Consider the following 21,612-nt stretch of genomic DNA (forward strand, 5'->3'; position numbering starts at 1 on the left):
ACATTCTTCTTTTCATCAGGATTTCCATCTTCCGTTGTTTGGTTTTTTTTTTTAATTTTATTTTATTTTTGGTCAGACTCTTGCGTAACCCATTGGCAGCAGCTATGCGAGGCAATTTGTAAAATATCTAGTAGTTCATTAGTAATTCTCAGAGTGCTCCTGGGAAGCACCCAGTTTTTTCTAACACTGTTTTTAACTATCTCTAATGTTGAGCAACATTTTTCTTAACAGTCTTTGTTTGGGATTGCTAATGCTAGTGCCAGAAGCAAAACACTCTTAAAGTTCTGATGGAAGGACACTGTTGTAGGTAAATCTGAAACACTAGAGACCCATTTGTTATCTTTGTATTATTGTTGTCTGCCTGCTGTCTGTGTGCATGTGTGCTCGTGAACTGGGAGCTGTGTAAGGAGCAGGGCAGGGAAAGGTAGATCTCTTGGCATTTCTCACTTGTGGCGCAATGGAATGTTGTTAATTAGTGTCTGTGTCTGTGGTTGTGTCTGTGGTTGTGTACTTTTATCAGCAAGCTTGATAAACAGCAAGGACTGACAAGGCTTTTAACTCGGGGTGTGTGATCAATTACTGGAAAACAAGAGTTTATGGAAATAATTGATGTTTACTGGACACATGGTTGATTTTTTTTTAAATAATGGGGATGAAGAAAGAAGTGCAGAAAACTGAGAATTCAGCACTGCCATTCAGTCTTTCAGATTCCTATTGCTGGATCCAAAATGTTCCTCAAACCGGTGTGTACAGATGGATCAGAAGTTGCAGCTCTTGGTGCTAGCTATTGGAACATGCAAGCATCTTGAAAAGCAGAGCTTGTTGTAAGAGTAATCGGGGCACTGAGTAGAGAAACGTGTGAAAAGGCAGTTTTGTTAAGGGAAAGACACTGAAGTACAACCACTAGTCTAAGGTGAGAGTTAACTAGTGGGAAATGTTAATGAGCTGTGGAAATCTGCTTGAGTAATCTGTGGCAAGTGACATATCTCTAAGAGAACAGAAATACTAATGGCTTCAGCCACTGGTTCACAATGTGAAGCGCAGCCTCTCTGGGATGGTTAAGTAGTTGCCTAGGCAAAGCTAAATACTGCACGGAATTAATAGAGACAAGTAAGAAGTGTTGTAGATCTGCTTCTGCACTCAATGTCAATCAGCTTCTGTACAGTCTGCAATCTCAGTGCATCTCTGACATCCCCTCATATCTGTCTTGCTTTAAACAAAACATTGCTAACCTGGAATTCTTAATTTGCCCACGGGCTCCTGTGACAGCCCCTTCCAGCTGCTGCGCTGCTTTCTCATTTCAATGAGTAATCTGGGTGTTCCCTTCAGCCCACAGTTCTTCCTCTCTCTTTCCATCCAGCCTATCGAAATCCTGCTAATTCTGTCTGCATGACAGCTTTTCCTGTCTCTACATACCACTGAGCTTCCATCAAAGCTGTCGCTGGTTTTGCATCTTGGTTACTGCAACATCATTTCCTTGGCTTTGGCAACTGCAATCTGGTCTGTTTTGTATCTCTTCAGAATATTGCTGCTAAAGGGTTTTGTAGCCTCATGCTTGACAGGATAACAACCCTCATTGGACTTTTTCATCTGTGTCATCTCAGACATAAGCTGCATGTCCTGGAGATGAACATCTGTAATGCTAACTCATTTTCTTCCTTTGAAACCCTCTCTAAAATGCTGTTTTTTTCATGCCTACAAAAACTTGACTGTGATTAACATACTGATACGTGAAAACTGCTTCTTGCTGTTATCCTGCCTGCCCCAGTTGTATTCATGTGTTGTGCTGCTTGTATCCTTAACTCTTGTTATACTTGAGCTGCTACCTCTTTGAAGCAGGTATTTGTTTATTCTCATTTGCCTTGCTTCCTGGGACCTCCTGAAGAACTCGGTTTGGTAGGCTGTAGAAAGCTGCATGTCTTTACAGCTTCACTTTGCTGAATCATAATTGCTTTATTCCTGAATAACAGTTCACAGACACTTCTTGCTGTCCTTCATGCTTAATTTCTGTGTGTCCAGGGGTAGTTCTAAAGCTGTGTGACACTTGCTGAGGTCTGGTCACACTTGGAGAGAGCTCTGTGATGAGAGCAGAGTGTTATCTCAGGAGGACGAACTTTGGTTTAAGTTTCCTTTCCCAAAGCATGTCTGCTGGAATGAAGTGTTCATTGTATCTGTGTTCATTACATCCTGAATAATGACTCTGAGGATACATTAGTCAGGTTTGCCATTGTCCCCACCAGTAAAATATAAGGCATCATAAATAGCATTAACTTTTCTTGTTTCTGTGTCCTATTTGTTCCGTTTCAAATTCTTTGCTTTGGTATAGTTCTGTCAGGAGTGCTGTATTTACCAGTATTAGAAGGAATCCCATTCTCGTGAAGAACTTGCATCGTGAGTAATAAATTCAAATTGCTCATATATTTGCTTATTCTGGAGACCTTGGCAGCATGGTCTGGTTGGACAGCGTGTGGAAGGACTCCATCCCACTCGTGTGGTGGGACCTACCCTTATTCTTGCCATAGCAGAAGCAGCCAGATGCAGCTACCTGCAGTGGCTCTGAGGTTTAGACCCCGACATGAACAGATAGCTTAGGTGTGGAGGCAAGCCAGTTCCTGCTCGTGAACGTGGCCTGGCACTTACAGCCTCATCAGAATGACGTGTGAACGTGGATACAAAACCAGGATTCCACCTCTGTGTCATCTGAGGTTCTACTGACACGAGAAAGTGTTTTGTTAGTCTTGTATTACTGATGACCAAAAAAAAAGCAAAAAAAAGAAGCGTGTGGCCACTAATGGAAAGATGAAACTCTGAAAGCGTTCAAGACCATTTGTGTAGAAATGCATTGAATCTGGGTAGGCATGAATACTTGGTTCAGTCTTAACAGCACTTTGGTATCTTAATATATTACTATAAGCAACACTTTTAATCCCTTATCGAAATGAAATTCAGGCGCTGTAGATTGTTTATTAGAGGGAACACAGGATCCAATATTCTTGGCAGAGTGTTTCTTTACAGTAAAGGCATTTTTCCAGCTCATCTTTCAATACACATTCTTTGGGCACAGTAAGCGCAGAGCAGAATCTACAGGCTGGAATTCCTTGAACATGCCAATAGGAATAAGGTTTTAAGGAAGAGTTTGGAGTGTGACAGGAGTATGTGAATGCAGAAGCTATAAAATAAGAAAATAAAACATGGCATACCAAATGTACTCAGGGCAGAGCAAAGGAAAGGGAAGGCTAGTGCATTTTCATAAGCTTGCCCAAAATATTCTGTAGGCTTACAAACATCAGTCAGCTCAACTGCTTAGAGATATTGAGGGCTATTTTATTTTTTATATGAACTGTTGATTTTGAAATGGCGTTCTAGAGCTCTGAAGTAGATCTATTTTTCAATTACAAATAGCAAGTAAAATAATTCGTATGATAAGCTCATATAAATAAACAGAGGCAGTCTAGGTTATAGGATTAAGCATGTGATGCTGGAATTCCAGAAACTTTTTTTAACCAGCTCTTATGCTGAATATCTATAAATGTCTTCACATCATGGAATGTGCACGATGAGAGTTATTTAACACATTGTGTTCCAGGGTTACATTACATTACATTGCTCTGTAGAAACCTTTGGAGAAAAGTAAACAAATTTGGTGAAAGAGTAATGTGACAACACATAAAATTCCTTGCTAATAAAAACATGATGTGAAGTATGTTTGATTTTTAAAAAGATTGCTAGAGACACTTAACCAGATTGATATCTGTGAAGCTGAGCTAAACTTATTCCTTTGTAAGTATTTTTTTTTATACATAAAACACACACAACTGAAATGTATTTGTCTAGGCATAGTGTAGCAGACTTCTGCTCTAAACTACATAAAAAGGCAGCGATGTTCAGCCGTAAGAACACAGGGAAGCTGGTGATTTCTTTGAAACAGTACTTGTTCATGGAGGCAGATGAGGCAGAAGTGTGCTAATGAATCAGCCTTCCTGAGAATTTGTAGCTTCTGGGGTTCTCTTGAGTCCATACTTTCACTTTTGTGATATTAGGATCTTTTTAATCATAAGAATTAAAACATTTATGAAGTGATATGTTAGGGAGGATTCTGCATCTTGTAGCTATATTTAATTAGGAAAGGATAACTAACTGAGGAGTGAAGATTAGAGAGAGGGAACTCAGCACAGTGGGGAACGTGTACTAATTGATCTCGGTTTACACATTTTAATTACCCAGGCAGGTTCACATGAAAGCAGAGGCATTTGACAAAGCCATCTGCTCATCCAGTTCTGTACATTTCTGTTTGTCCACTTCTGCAGCACAAGTTGGCGTATTTGGAGGTTTTCTTTTTATTTTGCTAAGCAAATAAAATAGGAGGTTTTCATAGCATTCTAGGTAAGAATAGGTTGATGGGTCTGTGTGTGTCTTACAAAGCTGTGGGAGTTGTTTCTCAGTATCTTAGAAATTGCCTGAAAGGTCACTGTAACACACAGAAATAGCCAAAAATTAGAATCTTCCCTCTGCCTGGTGGAAAGACTGTGCTAGATGGGGTTTTCCAGCCAAAAGAAGAAAACAATAGTTGGAAAGGCTTTGAACTGCAGTCAGGAGCAGTGGAGGGAGTGATAGAGGTCCACAAACAAATTTAAAGCAGTGTGGACAAGAACTAAAACTAGTACATAGGATTGTTTGTAATAAGTTCATAGAAAGGACGATGAAGGAGGATAATAGATCAGCCTAAAAGACATCTTAGATGCCAGTATTCAATTACAAAGAGGAAAGAAATACAAGCTGAAAGTGGAACTACAGTGAAAAATATTAAGGCAAAATCAGAAGGCCCAAGGTACAAAATAAGATGCAACCAATAGAAAATAGCAACCATATAGTTTTCTCAGCAAAACTACTCTCAGTCAGGGCCACTTGTGTCTCTTTAATAAAGTCAGCCTGAGCCACAAGGACCTATAATGAGGATATTTTGAAACAAAGGGGAGAAACCTGAGACACTTAAATAGGTTACTTAAATAGGAAGAGAGTCAGGCTTTGCTGTTGCGGTAACTGGTGTATGCCCATGGTACAAAAAGCATTTCTAGAATAATATAACATGAAAAATTGAAAAGCTTATGAGAATTTAATGGCTTCATTTTTCTAATGCACACTACTCATAAAACTTGCAACTAATGTCTTCCTGCACCTTGGGGGATATAATGTAATGCAGCAAAAAATTCTTAGTAATGCCACTTGGAGCTAAGCTTTCATTTACTTCACAAATGTGATCTGTGGCAACAGTCACTTGGGAGTGAGCTGCAGCAGCATCATGCTAGTGGAAATATGGACTCAATGCAACTGTGGTCCAATTTGCCATCAACCTGTCAAGAAGCACATCCTCTCCCTTAGCACGTTATTGTTTAGCAATATGTGAGTTAGCTAGCTTTAGTAATGCTAATTTGGATTTATTTGTGGTCCCAATACCCATGAAAATTTTGGAGGAATGAAAGGGCAGGGACACAACAAAACAAGCAATTTGGAGCTTTTTGTAGCGTGCTGTGCAAAGAAAAAGTTGGTGATTTCAGAGTCTTCTGGTTGTTCCTTGCCTTGTAAGGTTTCCAAGATTCTTCCCCTTAGAAAACTATGTCTACATATCTGGGATTACTTCTAAGACCAGAATGTGATAGACTAGATGTGATGTCCTAAGTAAGGTCTGCTGCAATTATTGGTATTATTTTCTGTCTCACAAATGCAAGCAATCCTTGTCTCTCTCACAATGGCTCAGCCTTGTGCCTTGTCTGTGTGTTGCAAGAAATTATCTTTCTTTCTTATCATTGGTTCACAGAAGCTTTTTGAGGAATAGACACAGGTAAACTGCAGAACCTTTTCTGTGCATTGTAAACAAAAGTGGTTTTAATGCTGCTTCATGATTGGTAGCCACTGGTTGTAATTCAGATATTTCCTTCCTTATGTTCCACTTCCTCAAGGCCCGCTCATCAGCAAATGCTACAATACTAATTTCCAGTCCATTCTGCTCAGGCATCTGGTGTTGGATTCATCCATCTCACTGTTAAAACCTGTGTCATTTCTCCACAAACTACAGAGCTCTTCCCTAGAAAAGTGTAATTGGAAGAGGAAATTTTTGGATTTAAGATAGCAACTGGAATAATCCTCTCATCGTGCCATAAAGTGAAAGTGGTACTTCTGTATCTCTGTTTCTGCCTGGAAAGCAGCCACTTCTTGAAATTCAGTTCCAGCGAGCATCTTCTAAAGGCAGTGAAGAACAGACATCCCTCCTGGGGGTATGTCAGCTCTTATTTTCTGTCTTAATAAGGACAGCAGAATTTTTTTACACTGTGAGAGGTTTGGAGCAGACTGCCATGCGGTGCAAAATGACAACTGAATTTTCACACCATGCCTCCCAGTAGCTGGTAAAAGGCAGCTGAAATACTTTGTTTCCGCTGAAAGCCTTCTGTGGATGCACCTGCTGGTGGTGCAGGTTCCAGTACAGGGGAGAAGGAAAGCAGGAGGCTTATGCCAAGGATATAAGCTCTGTGACTGCATCAGAAAGCATTCAGACAGCAGCATGTTTGGAGTTTTGGGTGCTGTCTTATGCTGCTGGGAGATGTGGCAGCCCTTTCCCGTCTGCACAGTCTATTCAAACCAGATGCAAACTCTCAGGGCGCCAACAGCGCTCCTGTGGCTGTGCCTGCTGCAGATCCGACCCCAAGCGCATGAGTTGCCCGAGTACGTGCATGAAGAGGGCAGTCAAAGACTGAGGGGTAGAACAGGCAGTGATATGTAGCAGTTCCTCCTGGCTCTCTTCCCAGACCCTCCCACAGTTGCAGTACATGTGTTCTCCTACTCTTGATTTCCTACTCCTTGATTTCCATCTCTCACCTTTGTCAGGACAGAATTCCATGTTAGCCCTCAGCTCTGTGGGGCCCTGTAAAACCCTGGAATCACCTCCATGGGGAGTTCAGCATGAACAGTCTTTTCCTTTGAGAAGTAAACAAACGACCAACAGCCTTTCAAAAATTAAAGATTCATTTGTTCAGTGAAAGCATATCTTTAGAATAAACAGCTTGCACACTTTTCTGGGTGATTTCTGACAGGTCTCAGAGACCTCTTTCTTTGAGTCATAGAAGATGTCTGTTGGTTTTGGGGTAGGGTGACGTTCCCCTGTCAGAGTTGTCACAGTATGCTTTTAAATTATAAATTTCCTCAGGTTTTTGAATTAAGACAGTCCAGTTAAAGGACTTCCTCTAACTATGAGAGGAGAATGGTATTTTGGAAGGCTTGACAGAGGGGACCCCTTTTTGTCACCATTGCCGTTTTCTGCAAGAAGCATTTGGACTAGAAGTGTAATCTTCATCCTTGTAACATAATAGATAGCGAATACTGTATTCTTGCAATATTCTGCAATTCTGCTATTGTCACGTACAAGGATTTGACAATATTTCTTGTTCTCTGTCCTCTCCTGGCTCCTACTGCCCAGGAGAACTTCATATTTCCCTGAGTAATAAATACTTCGCAGAGCTCAGGAGCTCTTGAGATTATCTGCTTCTTTTCCTTCTCTGGCTTCCATTTCAAAAGTTTGTGTTATAGCCTATGTTTAGTAAATTTTATCGTTTCTTAACTTAAAAAAGGGAAATTATTATACAAAATCCAAAAGACCTGATGAGTATGGATTTAAATAAGAGAACCAAACAGTGTTTACAGTCCCAAAGAATTCCAAGTTCAGGCTGAAAATACAAATAATAGATTATAACAATAATGTATAAAATACAAAGTATAGAAATATCCAGGTAAAACAATCTGTACTCTTAGGTGGGTAACAGCAACCCCAGGAAAAATAAATTGAGGCAGTCTGACCATGCTTAGCAAAGGCATTCGTCTCAGTAATTGTCAGCCTAGCCTCTATAACAAATTAGTTCATCTAATCAGTGACCACACAAATGCAGCAGTTCTGACTGTAGGCAATGCAACTCCACAAAATTTGTTATTCAGAGCATGCTGAAAGTAAAAGTCACACTTCCATTACAATTCCAGGTGCCACATTTGTGGTCTTGCTTTTCAGAATGGGATAATGCCATGGTTTCTAAACAACCATTAGGAGGGAGCAATGTTACAGGCTGTACTTTATTTCTTATCATAGGAGGAGCTTTATTGATAGGTTAGTAAAGAGAAATGAAGAATCAAATGGATTCTGCTTTGGTCCAAACCAGCTTGCTAAGTAGCATGATGAGCTGTGTGTGGGATGGATAGCCAGCTTGATTATTCAGTCCGAGGACCTCCCATTCCAACAAACTTCAGCAATAGCTCCATTGTAAACCTTGGCATTGAGTTGAACACTCAGAAACTGATGATGTATTTACTTTACTGGATTGTTTCACAAAGTTTGGTCTGAGTGACTTGCAAAATGTTATATGGGATGCTTGTAGCAGAGCTGAATGCAAAAGCATTGACCTTCGAGTCCAGGCCTTCTATTTGTATTCTCATGCTTTTAAGCACAAGACCGTTTATTCTCTACAATCAAATACAGGAAAATGCATTCATTAGGAATTGAAGTTCTTTGACAAGACACTGGACTGAGGGGCAGATTGTTTAAGTGTTTTAAGCTTAACCTGTGCATCCTTGTTGCATTAAACTAACTGCTTTTCCTATACTGAATAATTTTTAAAAGTGACTGATGGCTGATGTTTAAGGCTAAAGGACTTCTTAGGGCTGTTGTGCTCTTTATACTTTGAGATTTTAAAAGTGTAGCTTTCAGATTTTTTTTTTTTAAAGTGTACTTTGACAAATGTTTCCTTTTGATTTCAAGATATTTAAATAGAAATTCTAATTGCAATGATGACTGAACTCCATACAGAAACTGTGAGGTCATGAATAACTGCAGGCTTGTTACGGTGAGTCTGGTGCTGCAGTTTACTGTCAGGCACGATGGGCTCCCTCTCATTGATGCAGGCAAGGATTCAATGCGGCATTCACAAAGACAGAATGAGAAAGTGTGTAGGTCTTTGGCATTTGGGAAAGGTTCCTACCAGCAGTTCTGGTCTTTCTCAGTGTATAATACCTGCACCATTTTGGAATCATGGAAGCGTTCATTGGAAGCGTTTGTTGAAGATCCATCTAGCCTGACCTTCCATTTGAAGCAGGGTTATTGCTAACACCACATCAGCAGTGGCTTTGTTTAGCAAAGTTTTAAAAATCTCCAAGGACAGAGATGCCTCCCTGGGCAGCAGTTCTAGTGCTGCATCACCTTCCTAGTAAAAAAGGGGTTGTTGTAATACCCAATTTGAATTCCACAAGCTGCAGTACGTGGCCATTGCCCCTTGTTGTACCCCTGGCAAGACTGAGGATAGTTGTGTTCTGCTGTCTTTATAACTGCTCTTCAGACAGCTGCATCGCTCCTTGGCCGCCTCTTTACCAGACTAAACAAGGCCAGCTCCCTCAGTCTCCTTACAGAATGTGTTCTCTAGCAGCCCTCCTTGAATCCTCTCCACTTTCTCCATGTCTGTCTTGAACTGAGGAGTGCAAAAGTGTTCTGTTGATAACCTTCACAGAGCTCATTCTGTAGCTATTACTCATGGAAATTAGCGGTCATGAATACTTATACCAAGAAATAGCAAGGAAGTGCTGTAGTAGAGGGCTGTAAGTGATTCTAGTGGTTTCTTTGGAGTTATTATTATTATTATTATTATTATTAATAATAATAATAATAATATTACTAGTTTACGCAATGATTACACATTTTCATCCCAGCTTTTGAAGTTGGTATCCAAGAGTTTCTTCCACCATAAAACTTAGTCTAATTATAAATGAAATGTTAATCTAAACCTCTTCCCTCTTCAACGTGTATGTTCATGCACAAACTCTTTAAATAGGGAGTAGCGTTGCTATTAACTGAAATTCATTTATATCTTGTCTGGTGATGTTCACCACACCGGCTATATGTGTGCAAGTGTGAGGTACCTTATATCATCATCTGTCCTGATTTCCTGTAGGTTAGAGGATTTCACCTGAAAGCTCCCTGCACAGGAATTCATAGCTTGTGAGTTCTGCCTTGGAAGTGCGAGCAGCTGTGACCAGTTAATTCAGCCTAGTGAAGGCTGGTAGGAAGGCGGTGAATTTTCTGTGGGTTAGTTACTTTGTATGAGTTTCTGATATAGGCAAACCCTGGGAATCCACAAGACACTGTAAAACCTAAGCTCTAGTATTTTAAAAGCACGGAAAAAATGTATAAATATATAGTAACAATATCTACTTTGTCATGGTAGAACCCAAGATAACCTGGGGTCTAAAAGAGATGTCTCAGGATAATCCCAAAGTCCCAAGGACAATCTGAAGGCCAGTTTTTACATTGGGGTTCATCCTATGTCTTTCATGTTACTTAATCACTTGTGCTAATGCAAAGTGAATAAATAAAAGCTATTACAGGGGTCTCTCAACTTCTAGTTTTGTGCCCTCTCCATAAACCAATGGCTTTTCTACTTTTCATCTTCCATAATCCGTATTTCTCTTGTCTGCAAAATGAAGTTACTATGATTTTACCATAGCCTGAGATTTTCATTTGTGCTCTCTCAAGCAGCTTTTTCACAGAGAGATGAGTATCTTTGTCCTGTCACTTAACTGTACAGATGGGGAAGCTGACACTGAAGGAATTCTGCAGCTGTGCTAATTATCCACTATGTTCTCACTTGTGAAATGCAAAATATCAGTGGCACCTAATCAGAATAGGATGAAGGGCAGCCTGTGCTACAAATCTAATTTTAGCTCAACGGGCAACAATAGTGGAAAATGTATGCATTTGTGTGTAGCAAATGTTGTTTAAGAGAAAGCGAAAAGCCCTTGGTTCTGTAAAGCAAGAAGTGCCTCAGTGACATTGTAGATGTTAGATCTTTCCAGGATCAACCATCACCCAAACGTTGTGTTGACTAGATTTAAAAAAAGAGACAGGCGTTAATTCTCAGTTTTCATCTTGGCTCTTAAATTCTGAGGATGAGGTTTTGAAAGGAGGGGAGCACCCAGCAGCTCTTCTCCTGCCTTTGGCAAGTGCAGCCTCTTTGCTGTCATCACTAAGAGGAATCTGGGTGCCTTTGAAGATCCTGTTCGTTTTGTGGCTCTTCAGCAATTTTAAGAATCTGTCTTCGAACAGATAAGTGGACTGAGCTAAATGGGCTGTCTGCCTTCACTCTGTTGTATTTATTCACAATACCTAACGTACTGCAGTACTTTTCGTCACTCTGAAGCCGAAGCTTTGGTGTATATGATGGCATAGTTATTTTCAAGCATTTCTTGTGAAGGCTTTGTAAGTCTCAAGGCTGAAGATTTAGCAAAACTGGATGTGTTGTGCTTTTCATGCAGCTTTGTGATATCCACTAGTCCCACTCCCTGCCAACCCAGCTCCCCCTTACGCGCCTCTTTGTGATAGTGCTGACAGTCTTTTCCCATGTTGCTCATCTTCCCTGGCAGGCTCTGCCTCTGTAATTAGATCTCAGTCATTTATTTGTGACATCCCAGTTTGATGCCATAAAACTGGAGAAAGTGCTAGCTAGTGAAAAAGGAGGAGGATTAGAGGAGCTCACTTACCAAGGCACTAAGTGGATGGTGTTATCATGAATCCGTTAACACAATGAACTGATTAGTTTAAACAGTGTAAATTTCACAAGGCACTTAATTTCCAACTGCTGTTTTGTGTTGCCTTGATTCAGGCACACAATACTTTCTTCATGCAGGCTGTGTGGTGCTTAACTTGCAATCATGGCTTTCCTATTGTTACTAATTATAATAAATATCTTGGAAAATAGAAAAATGTTGATGTTAGTTCACAGCTGCTGTTTTTTTGGCTGAATGATGTTGTCCTGCAGAGCTTCATTTCCTAATGAACCACATTATCTTTACAGAGCTATTTTGTGGAATCCAACTTTTGAATTTTATCTCTGGTGCCTACAAATGTGACTTTAGTGGTAAAAGAGGTTTAAAAGGTTCTTCCCAGAAGAAAAGATCATTACACTCCTCTGGTCTGCAGCATTACTTCAAAAGTGATTAAAGTAATACAGTTGGTGGAGGTGGCAAACTATGGAAGCAGGATGGGGACCCAAGGCTGTGGTGGAGCTGTGATGGAGCTGTCCATGCAGCTTCTGCACGTGCTACGTGTCACATGCAGAAACTGAAGCTTGCTCTGTGTGGCTGGGACACTGAACTGGAGTTCGGGTGTTGTGAAGTCCCACCTATTTGTGGGTTCCTGAGCAACATTAGCCAAGGCTTTTAGCCTCTGTGCCTTGTTTTTCCAACTGTCTAATGAGGGTGGTTCTTCTCTTGCACATTTTCATCTGTTTAATCTATTTGTGCTACATTTTTATATCTAGAAATATCTTACTAATTGTGAATGCAGTGCCTATGGCACTGACGCAGTACTGAATTGGGTCTTAGATGACTACGAAATTGATCAAAGCAGAAAATTAGAATTCATCCAATCAGACCTCCTACTTTGTTTCTCTTTCTGAATGATTGAATTTAACTGACATGAAAGTAATACCCTATAATACTCTATACTTAGCTTACAAAATGTTTTCCTTTGGTGGCTTTCCATGCACAGAGGACAAAGGCAGTAGTATACATATTTTAACAGATAGGTAATCTGAGCTGGTAAGGAGTACAGTCTGCCAGGATCATCTCACTGGTTAGCAGTGCAAAGAAAGTAAAATTCACTTCTCCTGATTGTAAGCACAGTTCTTATCCAGAGAAAATGCACTTTTTAACATTTGTGAGTATATGTTGGAATAATTTACTTATTCCATTTGACCTGAAAGTGATGTATCAAATGTTAGTAAATGGGTAAAAAATGAGGTCTTGATCAGATTATTTTCTCTAGTTCAGAGAATTTGCCTAAACTACTCCCTAGACCAAAAGGGAATCAAAAGGGTCAGAGTGGTCTCTGTGCTCCTCTTGCAGCGATGAAGACCACCACTCTGCAAGTTAATGTGTTAGCACTGAAGTAAACCCAGCTGCGTTTTGCTCTGGCCCTTACTCTACATCCTAGTGAAATAAGGGGTCAAGACCGGATCGCCTGCATAGATCTGATTAATCCTAAATCTGTGTGGTGCTCCTTTGTACCTCTGTTATTTCCTATATGTACTGATTTTTAACCATTTTTTAAAAATTTTTGGATCTTCTTCAGAGGCTGTGTTAAGATTAATATATATTTTCACCATATTTTCGCTTTAAGGAAGATGATGATTTTATAATATTATATACAGATGCATCTTAACAGGTCGAGGCTTTTGTGCCTATGTTGTCATAACACTGAGGTGCAAGAACCGTCTGAATCTAGTCCTGTATAACTGTGGGGTAAAATGCACCTTGTCGCTTATTGTATTTCTTTAATGTTTTCATCTTCCCAACCCCCCATGCTGCAGAATAACATTAAGGCACATCCCTCTGTTGTCGGTCTCCTCAGAGCCTGCCTGCATGGGGCTAGTTTAGTCCCGTGAGCTGCTGCTTTCCTTCCTGGCTTTGCAGAGTAGCACCGTGGGCCCGTGGAGCAGCCTAGGGGCTTGCCCACAGATTCAGTTGGGTTTGACAGCTGTGCTATAGACTGTTCTTCCTCCACACATCCTCAGGGACATAAAAGCTAATTATTGTACATACAAATTTAACACAAGTACTTTCCTTTGGTCAGAGGAAAGTGCTTGAAAAGTCTGCATGAGACAGGGCAATGTTTTGATCATTGCTGTTGTGCCCCTAGTTTAGTTCCATTCTGCAGGTTTGTCCCTTTTTAATGATCTGGTTCCAAAAGTAAGCTAGACCTGTGCAGTGATCTTGTGAAAGTGTATGTGCCTGCCTATGTTATCACCCAGTGTTGATGGAAGGGCAGAAGCTTCAGAAATGGTTGAGTAAAGGCTGCAGTGTGCAGGAAGGCATGGTTGTGTGTTCCCTGACAATGTGAAAAGCTGCAGTGTGAGCCGAGAGCCTCCCAGCCCTCGTGGCAGTCAGCCATGGTATTTTAGAAGGTTTAATATTCAGAAAACAAGGTTGATGTGAATTTTTCAATTGGAGAGATTTCCAGACAGGTCAAGCTCAAGGAAATAAAGGTGAATACAAAATGCATGGGACTGACTCCAATTAACATACAATTCTAATAATAAACCAGCATCTTAAACTCAACAGATGGAGTACGTGGATTGGGTTTTTTTTAGTATTTAAGACATTTGTATCAGTCCTTTTAATCAGTTCTACAACTCGAAGATATGGGTGCACTCCATGCAAGGCATGTTCCTGGTGTTACAAGTCAGTCTGATGTATCTCTCTGAATATGTGAAAAAGGAAATCTAACTGTTGCTTTCAATAGTTTGAAAGGATAGTAATAGGAAATGTGTGTCTTGTCAATGATGGTGTATTTCCTAATATGCTATTTCTTTTGAGGTCACTGTGGTGTAATAAATAAAATCTACTAGAGAACAGTGTTTTGCCTGGCTGTGTTATGAAATACAGGAAATACTCCAGCTAAATGCTGATGCTTCTAATTATGGCAGCTTTCAGAGATAGGAGCTTTTTATCTAGCCTACGTCATGGCTTTCATTGTCTTCTAAAAGTACTTACAATATTTTATTATGATGCTGTCTTTAAGGCCATATACATGACAATATTTAAAAAAACAAAATCAACATGCATTGCTTTTTTTCATTGTGCATCATGGCATGTAAGGCTGGGTTTTAAACGTAGCATCTTTTAATCTGTAGTAATGAAGACTCTGCACGTGGAATAAGTGAATATCATTTAGTTCTCTGGAAGTGCTTGGACTGCTTATACTGAGCTTCAGTCCAGACCTCAATGTTTGCTAATGATGAATCAGTTTAACACTGGGCAGCTGATGCTTTTCAGGGAATCAAGAATATATTTGTGGTCAACTGTGGCTCTCTTCTGGTGACACATCTCTGGCTATAAGAGGGCAAGTGCACTGAGTTGAGAATTCACCTGCATCGGATGGTAAAGTTATTTGTGCTCAAGTATGTGAAGCTTTGAAGCACTTTGAAGTTTGCTATTGTTGATGCATCTTGGTGAATGAACAGCAATGCACTGGCACCAGCTCACAGACTTGTTTTACTGGAGTGAGTGAAAATCTGGGATTTCTCAAAGTATTAAATCCTAGTCCTCAGGCATATGAGCAAAGTGAGTTTGGGGCAGTTTTGTGAAGTAGTTGTTTTCATAGTGTTCTTTGCTTCTTCCAGGTCTATAAATGCAGCAACATCCTGCAAATAAACTCGTTTTTAAGAACTTTCTGGTGCTCAAAGGATTTTTGTAATTCCATGATGGGTTTTCCACATTTGCGTTTTTGGGAATACTGGTGTCTGTTGCCTTCGTGTTTCATAAGTGATGGCTGGGTTTATGCTGCTAGTGAGCATGATGGGAGAAAGAAAAACTCCTTGGCAGACTGAAGACATGGCTCTGTTATAAAGTCTGCTGTAAGCTACCCTAGGCAAGAGCAATGTGATGCATCTATCCCACTGCCAGAATGATTTATATAATGTTGAATATTGAGACATTGTTTAGATCTGTCCTGTTACAAGCCTGTTACCTTGTGAACCTCTGTTCTTAGTTACAGTTGTACTTGGGCAGCAGTGGGTAAGGGTATGGAGTGAGGCAGATAGAAAGGAAGAAATGTAAAATACACAAATTCCCAAATGTCTACAGTTAGTATATCACCGTTTCTTTGTATTGAGTGCCTATTGTTGTCACTCCTTTTTCTCTGCATGCTCGATGTTTTTCTGCCTTCTGTCCCTTTCTCCTTGGCTGTAATGATGGGACAGAGGTACTGCCTCTGAAGTTTTCATCTTCTCAGAGCTTGTATTAAAGCAACCTCCTTGCTCCATTCCTCCTTAGCAGTATGTATGTGTTCATGTTTCTTTCTCATCTCCCCTTCACCCATTTTCTGTGCTGTGTATAGATATATGTACAGTAATGTGTTATATCTGATGATCTAAGTAGATCATGCACAAGGTATGAAATAGAGTCAATATTGATCAATATATATATATCTACGTACATTTGTGTGTGTACCTATAAATATATATATACACATGATTCCTAGTACCTTTCAGTGTATAAGATTCTTTGTATGGTCTTTTTATAATGTGAAATAACACATTCTTCATTGTAACTGGCCCTTCAAACTCTGTAAGGGAAGCTTTTTAACAAAAAAACCCAACTTTTTTTCATTAAATTCTGTTAGGATCAGCTGTGCTTTGAACTGGTAAAAACTGTAATTTCTGTTGAATGTTTTCTTCAGGAGATATTTTAAGCATGCTAAAATAATATCTAGAGAGAAAAAGTGGCAAGAATAGCATCTGCTATACTCGGAGGGTCTGAGAACATGGATCTGAGTCCATCTGCTCCAGGTCACTGCCTTCCTCTCCTGACGTGCAGGCTGCAATGTGAAAAGTTCATGGTACAGACTACTGCTGGAGGAGGGGAGGAAGCAAATGTTATTGTTAATGGTTTACTGTTTTATTTTAGCAGAACCAGCCTTGGAAATTTGTCCCAAAATCCCCCGTAGAACAGATGACTTTGCAATTAATACAATCTGTTTTTTCCCCTGCCTCAATTTAGGAAATACCAGTGCATTCCCTGTGTGTGCATCTCAGTTCTTGTCACCTCTGAAAATGCTTTATGATATAGCCTTTGGATTTTAAATACCCTTAGCAGCAAATTATATTTCTCTAAAATACAATTTTCTCTTTTAGTGCCTAGGTTAGACACGAGACTTAAGAGTTGCTTTGTCTGTGCTACTAACATATGCCCAGTACAGGGACCAGGCTGAGCACACAAGTTAATCCACATTGCTGGATATTAAAAATAAACACTTGGTGCTCTTGCAAGATGTGATAATGGATTTAACATATGTGAAAACTGCAGCAGGGTAGTAGGGAACTCTGTTCATCGTACCCTTATTGGACAGGGCTAAATGTGCTGGGCTTAAAATTGCAGCAAGAAAGATTCAGATTAGGCTTTTAGGAAAACTTTCCGAAGGCAAAGACAGTAAAGGGCTGAGTTTGTACACAGAGACCATACATTTTTGGAATTCTTTAGCACATTAGATAAGTATATTTCAGGGAGCAAGTACTCAAGCATGTCTTGAGTGTTGCCCTTCCCAAAGCAACAAATTAAAGCTTTGTGTGTGGAAGAGCTCAGCTGGAGATAAGTGTCGTTGAAGTGAGCTGGCATGAAACCAGCCCTGCTTGTGCCTAGTACGTTGAGATCAGTTGGAGGAAAGATTGGGTTTATACTAAAGCACAATGCAAGAGCTTCATCTTCATCCCCAGTACAGCTCCAGAACTTTTATCTAAGCCTGTGGCCTGTGCTGCCAGCATGCTTGTATCCAAGTGATGGCAGGAGAGCCTGGCTGGGACCCATGCTTGATCAAAAGTCTTTTTATATCTTTGAGTGTTACTCTGGCTGCTGTAAATCTGTGTTTTCCAAATTGTGGACGTTTGATTGCAAACATTCTTTTCAATATAATATTTTTTCAATATAAGTTGCCACATAGCTGGCAAGGTTTGATATTCTGTGGTATTTGCCCAGCATTCTCTTTCCCAGACAGTTCCACTAATTTTAGATCATGCTGTCGAGTCCAGTGGATGCAACCAAAACAGAAGGTTTCGCCCGACAGCAATAAAGGATGTAAAGTGACCATAATCCCCATCATTGAGATGATTAGTTTAACCCTTACTTTCTTATTGTGGAATTTATTTGTTGTTTTTCCTTTTTTATTATCAACAATGAGAAAGATGCTTTCTATAAAAATCTATTTATCTTGTTTATGAAGATGAAGAGGGTAAAATGAGTCCATGAATGTGAAGGACAATTTTATGTCTCCAAGTTTTACCTCAGTATTGCTTTTTGAACAAGTTTTACTTTGAGTTGCTAGCTGCAGGTATAAACTAGCCAGCAATTCCCATAGCCCACAGTGTAGCTGTATGAAGGAAGCCAAATTCCAGTCCAGGTCCTGCAGCCTTTCCATGTGATTCTACCTTTTTTTGGGGATGCTCTGGAGCCACCACAGTGCGTGTGTATGAATTGAAGTGAAGATTTGCTCAAAGGCTGACTGTGGAAGCAGAAAGATGTTCATACGTATATTCATTTGCTAGCATGCTTTAGTACTCAGGCATTTAACTGAAAAACAGTTAAAGCAGGTAAACCAAAAGCTGGGCAGAAATAGTTGAAAGATAACGTTACCTATTTTAACAGATAATCATCCAGTAGGGAGAAGTACAGGAGAAAAGAAACGAAAACACAATCTTGTCAGTTGCTTTGGTATTTTTCTTTAAGCCCACTCTCAGAGTGATGTTGTTACATGAGATCTTGTGGCTTCTTGAAAATCTGTGTGTCTGAAGGCTGAAAATCCAGAACAAAAATATAAAGAATGGCAAATGTTGGTTTTATAATGTGGGTTTACTTTTAGGCTTATTCTCTCTACGTTTTAGGAACCTGCCCTATTGTATTTTGAGTCCTTGAATATACTGGGCATTTTGGAGATGTTATAAAAGTGAATGTGCTTAAAAGCAATGGATTTTGAAGCAGAAAGTGTTGGTTGTAAGTCAGAAGATGCATTACTGGCAAAGCGTATTGTATATTCCTAGTAAGCTACACAGTGCATGGAGTCCATTTCGGCAAGGACTATGTATATCTGGGATATAAAGGCAGGCATACTTCAAATATCGCTGTGGGGAGGAGAGGCCAAAAGTATTTCTTCATTTCTTAAGGGAGGTTGGGCCCCCTCTTAGCAGGCAGATTCACGGGTTAATTAGGAGTTCAGGTTTTAGGCCATTCGTTACAGGTTCCAAAACAACTTTCTTCCTTTCTCCACCTGTCAGGTACAGCTGCTGGGTTAGACAGCATGGTAAGTGCATGCACACCTCCCTGTTCCAGCCTGTGAAGCTGTGCTAGACATTGTGGGCAGGACGGTTCCCAGATCAAGACCTCGAGCCCATGGCAGTAGCTCCTTTGCGCGTTGAACTCGGAGGGCTGTCCTACCCGAACCTGCAAGCTGGGGAGAGGCTTGTTCACTTGCTGGAAAGGGTCTGCTAGGCTGCGGTGTTTCCCACCCCACCTCTCTGATCGATTCTCTCTCGCAGGCAGGAATGGCATCTCCTGAAAATCCTGAGCAGTTGATCATTGCCCTGGAACCCGAGGCTGCCTCTATCTACTGCCGAAAGCTCCGCCTGCACCAGATGATAGACCTGAGTAGTAGGGCGCCTGTCAATGGTTATAGCCCAAGTGACACTATTGGAACTGGATTTACACAGGGTACTTCTTCTATTAACTCACTTCATTAGATTCTTATGCCTAAATTTGCTTTGTCCATGAGGGATGTTTTTTTATCTTTTCTTGTTTTCTTAGCTTTCTTAAATGTTTCAGACTAGCATCAGTTTCCTTTTATAACTGTTTTGCTGTTTGCTGTAGTTAGACTAGTTTAGTTATTGAACTGTCAGACACGTTTGTGTGCACTTGAATTTTAGCATGCAGGTAGCTTCATTGCCTTGCCTTTACTGAGATGTTGTGGGAGTCTTTTAGTATTTTCACAATAGTATTTTTCTGCTTTAATTAAAATCAATACTTCATGTTGGAACATTTTTTTAATATTTCATTTGTTGAAAACAATTATGTGTTTGATTAGCTGCGTTATTGAAGCAGTGTTAAATTGGATCTGCAATGAGACTTTTAGGCTGAGGTGTTCCAGAGATTTGGCAAATGCTTTTTGATGTTACCTTTATGAAATACCATTAATTACTTTCATCACAGTTTTGGAATATAGCAGTGAATTTATCTGTGAAGAGCAACTAGATATGGTACTTCTGATTTATTGACCTGGCATGTTGCTAATATCAGTGTCTGAAGACTGACTTACAATGAGGGACATAGGTTGGATTATAGTGTAAGTCACTCTTCAAAAGATCCTTTGTCACTAGGATTTTTTAGCTTGGTATCCTACATGAGATTGGAGGAAAACAGGAGAGAGAAAAACCCCCAAGTAAACAAAGCAGCAATAAGATGTGACTGCTACGTACTGCACAGATTTCCCGTTTGTGTGGACTCTATCAGTTGCACTGATATCGGTGGTAGTGTGCCAATCTATCCCAGAAGGAATTTTTCGGCAGAATTTGTATTTTATCGTGTTTGTTAGGTCAAAACAGTACAGGCAAATGGAAGATTAAGCTAGTAAAGCTATTCTTCTACTTACCGGAGGGTATTTTTTATAGGTAGGCGGAGTCACTACATCATTCTTTCAAATCCATGCCTCTCCCAGCCAGCGCTTGTCAGATGTGTTCAGTGTTACCCACGCGGAGCACAGGGCACAATCCGTTTTCAGGACACAGTCCCTTCAGGGGCCCTCAGCATCTATACCCTCTCGTTCATGTCCTGAACTGTTCCAGTTCCATGTGATTTTACATGAACTCACTCTCAGGCTACACAACGATTTACCCTTGGGTAAATAATAAAAGACATTAGTTTCATTGGTTAAGGTTTTGATGCTGGGCAGAATCTGGCAGACCATGGATTTCTGCTGATGGGCTTTTTCTGGGGTGGGGGTTACTCTTCTCCTTCATGACTTTGTATGGTAAAAGCTATTGTGGATGAGAAAGGTTTTGTGTCAAAATTAATGAAAACAAAGTTTGGAGTGAATTAATTTGGAGTTCAAATTAAAATTTTGTAAGGGCATGGCAGGCACCCAAGATAAGCTGAGAACAGATTAAGGAGAAAAAAACCCCTTTAAATATAAACAGAGGGAAGCACTCCAAGGAGCATATTATTGCTGTGAAGTCAAAACAAAAATTCTACTGTTTGTAGTAACCAGGATAAGCATACTTCAGCTGTGGTTAAAGACTGGCCCTTGTGTTCACTTCTCACCCACAGGAGTGAATGAAAGGGCTCCCACTGACTGCTGTGGGCGCTGTGTCAGGCCCTTGCTGGGACCTGGTGCTTGTCCTGCCGTTGAACGCTTTGTCGTTGACGCTGTTGCTGTGCTGCTATGCGGCGAGGCTGATGTGGCTGGTCTGCATCGCAGGGTCTTCGTGGGCAGGGGGAGGGTGCCCGTGGGGCCACTGGGCTTTTCCTGATGATGGGCACTACAGAAATGACAAGCCAGATGCATTCAGTGATTTGCATCCTGATACTGTTGTAGAGGTTGATTTAGAAGCCTAGTAGTAAAGGTTTTCACTACTCTGCTTGACTGTTCTGCATCTTTTAAACGTGTAAGTAGCAATTAAATCTTGTAAGTTAAATGATCCTTCTGATAGTATTGCTAGATGGCTAGAATTTTTAATCGGTGTCTATTTAAAATATGATGAGGGTCAGACTTGGTGATCACTGTGGCCGTAAGGAGTTCTAAACCTGAGCAGCAGTGCTTTTGGCTGCTTGTTTTGGGACGGACCAACACCCTGAAAGGCTGGGGAGGTGTCTGTGCCTGAGCACCCAAAATCAGCAGTGGCTTTTGGAAACAGGGGGGTTCTCTGCTGAGCCCAGGCAGTGTGGGTTGACCTGGCAGTGGGCTGGGGATGTTGCCTGGTGGCTGCCAGCTTGCCCGCTTCCAGACGGCGCTTTGAAAACCAGAACAGATTACAAAAAAACCATCAGACTGGC

The 21,612-nt window shown here is 40.5% G+C and overlaps 1 protein-coding gene across 2 annotated transcripts in view; it reads left to right on the top strand.

Moving 5' to 3' along the window:
- The window catches only part of HSPA12A (heat shock protein family A (Hsp70) member 12A), a 92,662-nt gene that overhangs the window by 60,573 nt on the left and 10,477 nt on the right, over positions 1-21,612 (top strand). For both annotated transcript variants that reach the window (XM_056352236.1, XM_056352237.1), the window contains one exon: positions 19,107-19,278. In XM_056352236.1, coding sequence (XP_056208211.1) covers positions 19,107-19,278 — 172 coding nt within the window. The remainder of the gene's footprint in view (positions 1-19,106; positions 19,279-21,612) is intronic.

Source organism: Falco biarmicus, chromosome 9 (genome assembly GCF_023638135.1).
Source record: "Falco biarmicus isolate bFalBia1 chromosome 9, bFalBia1.pri, whole genome shotgun sequence".
Taxonomy (NCBI): Eukaryota; Metazoa; Chordata; class Aves; order Falconiformes; family Falconidae; genus Falco; species Falco biarmicus.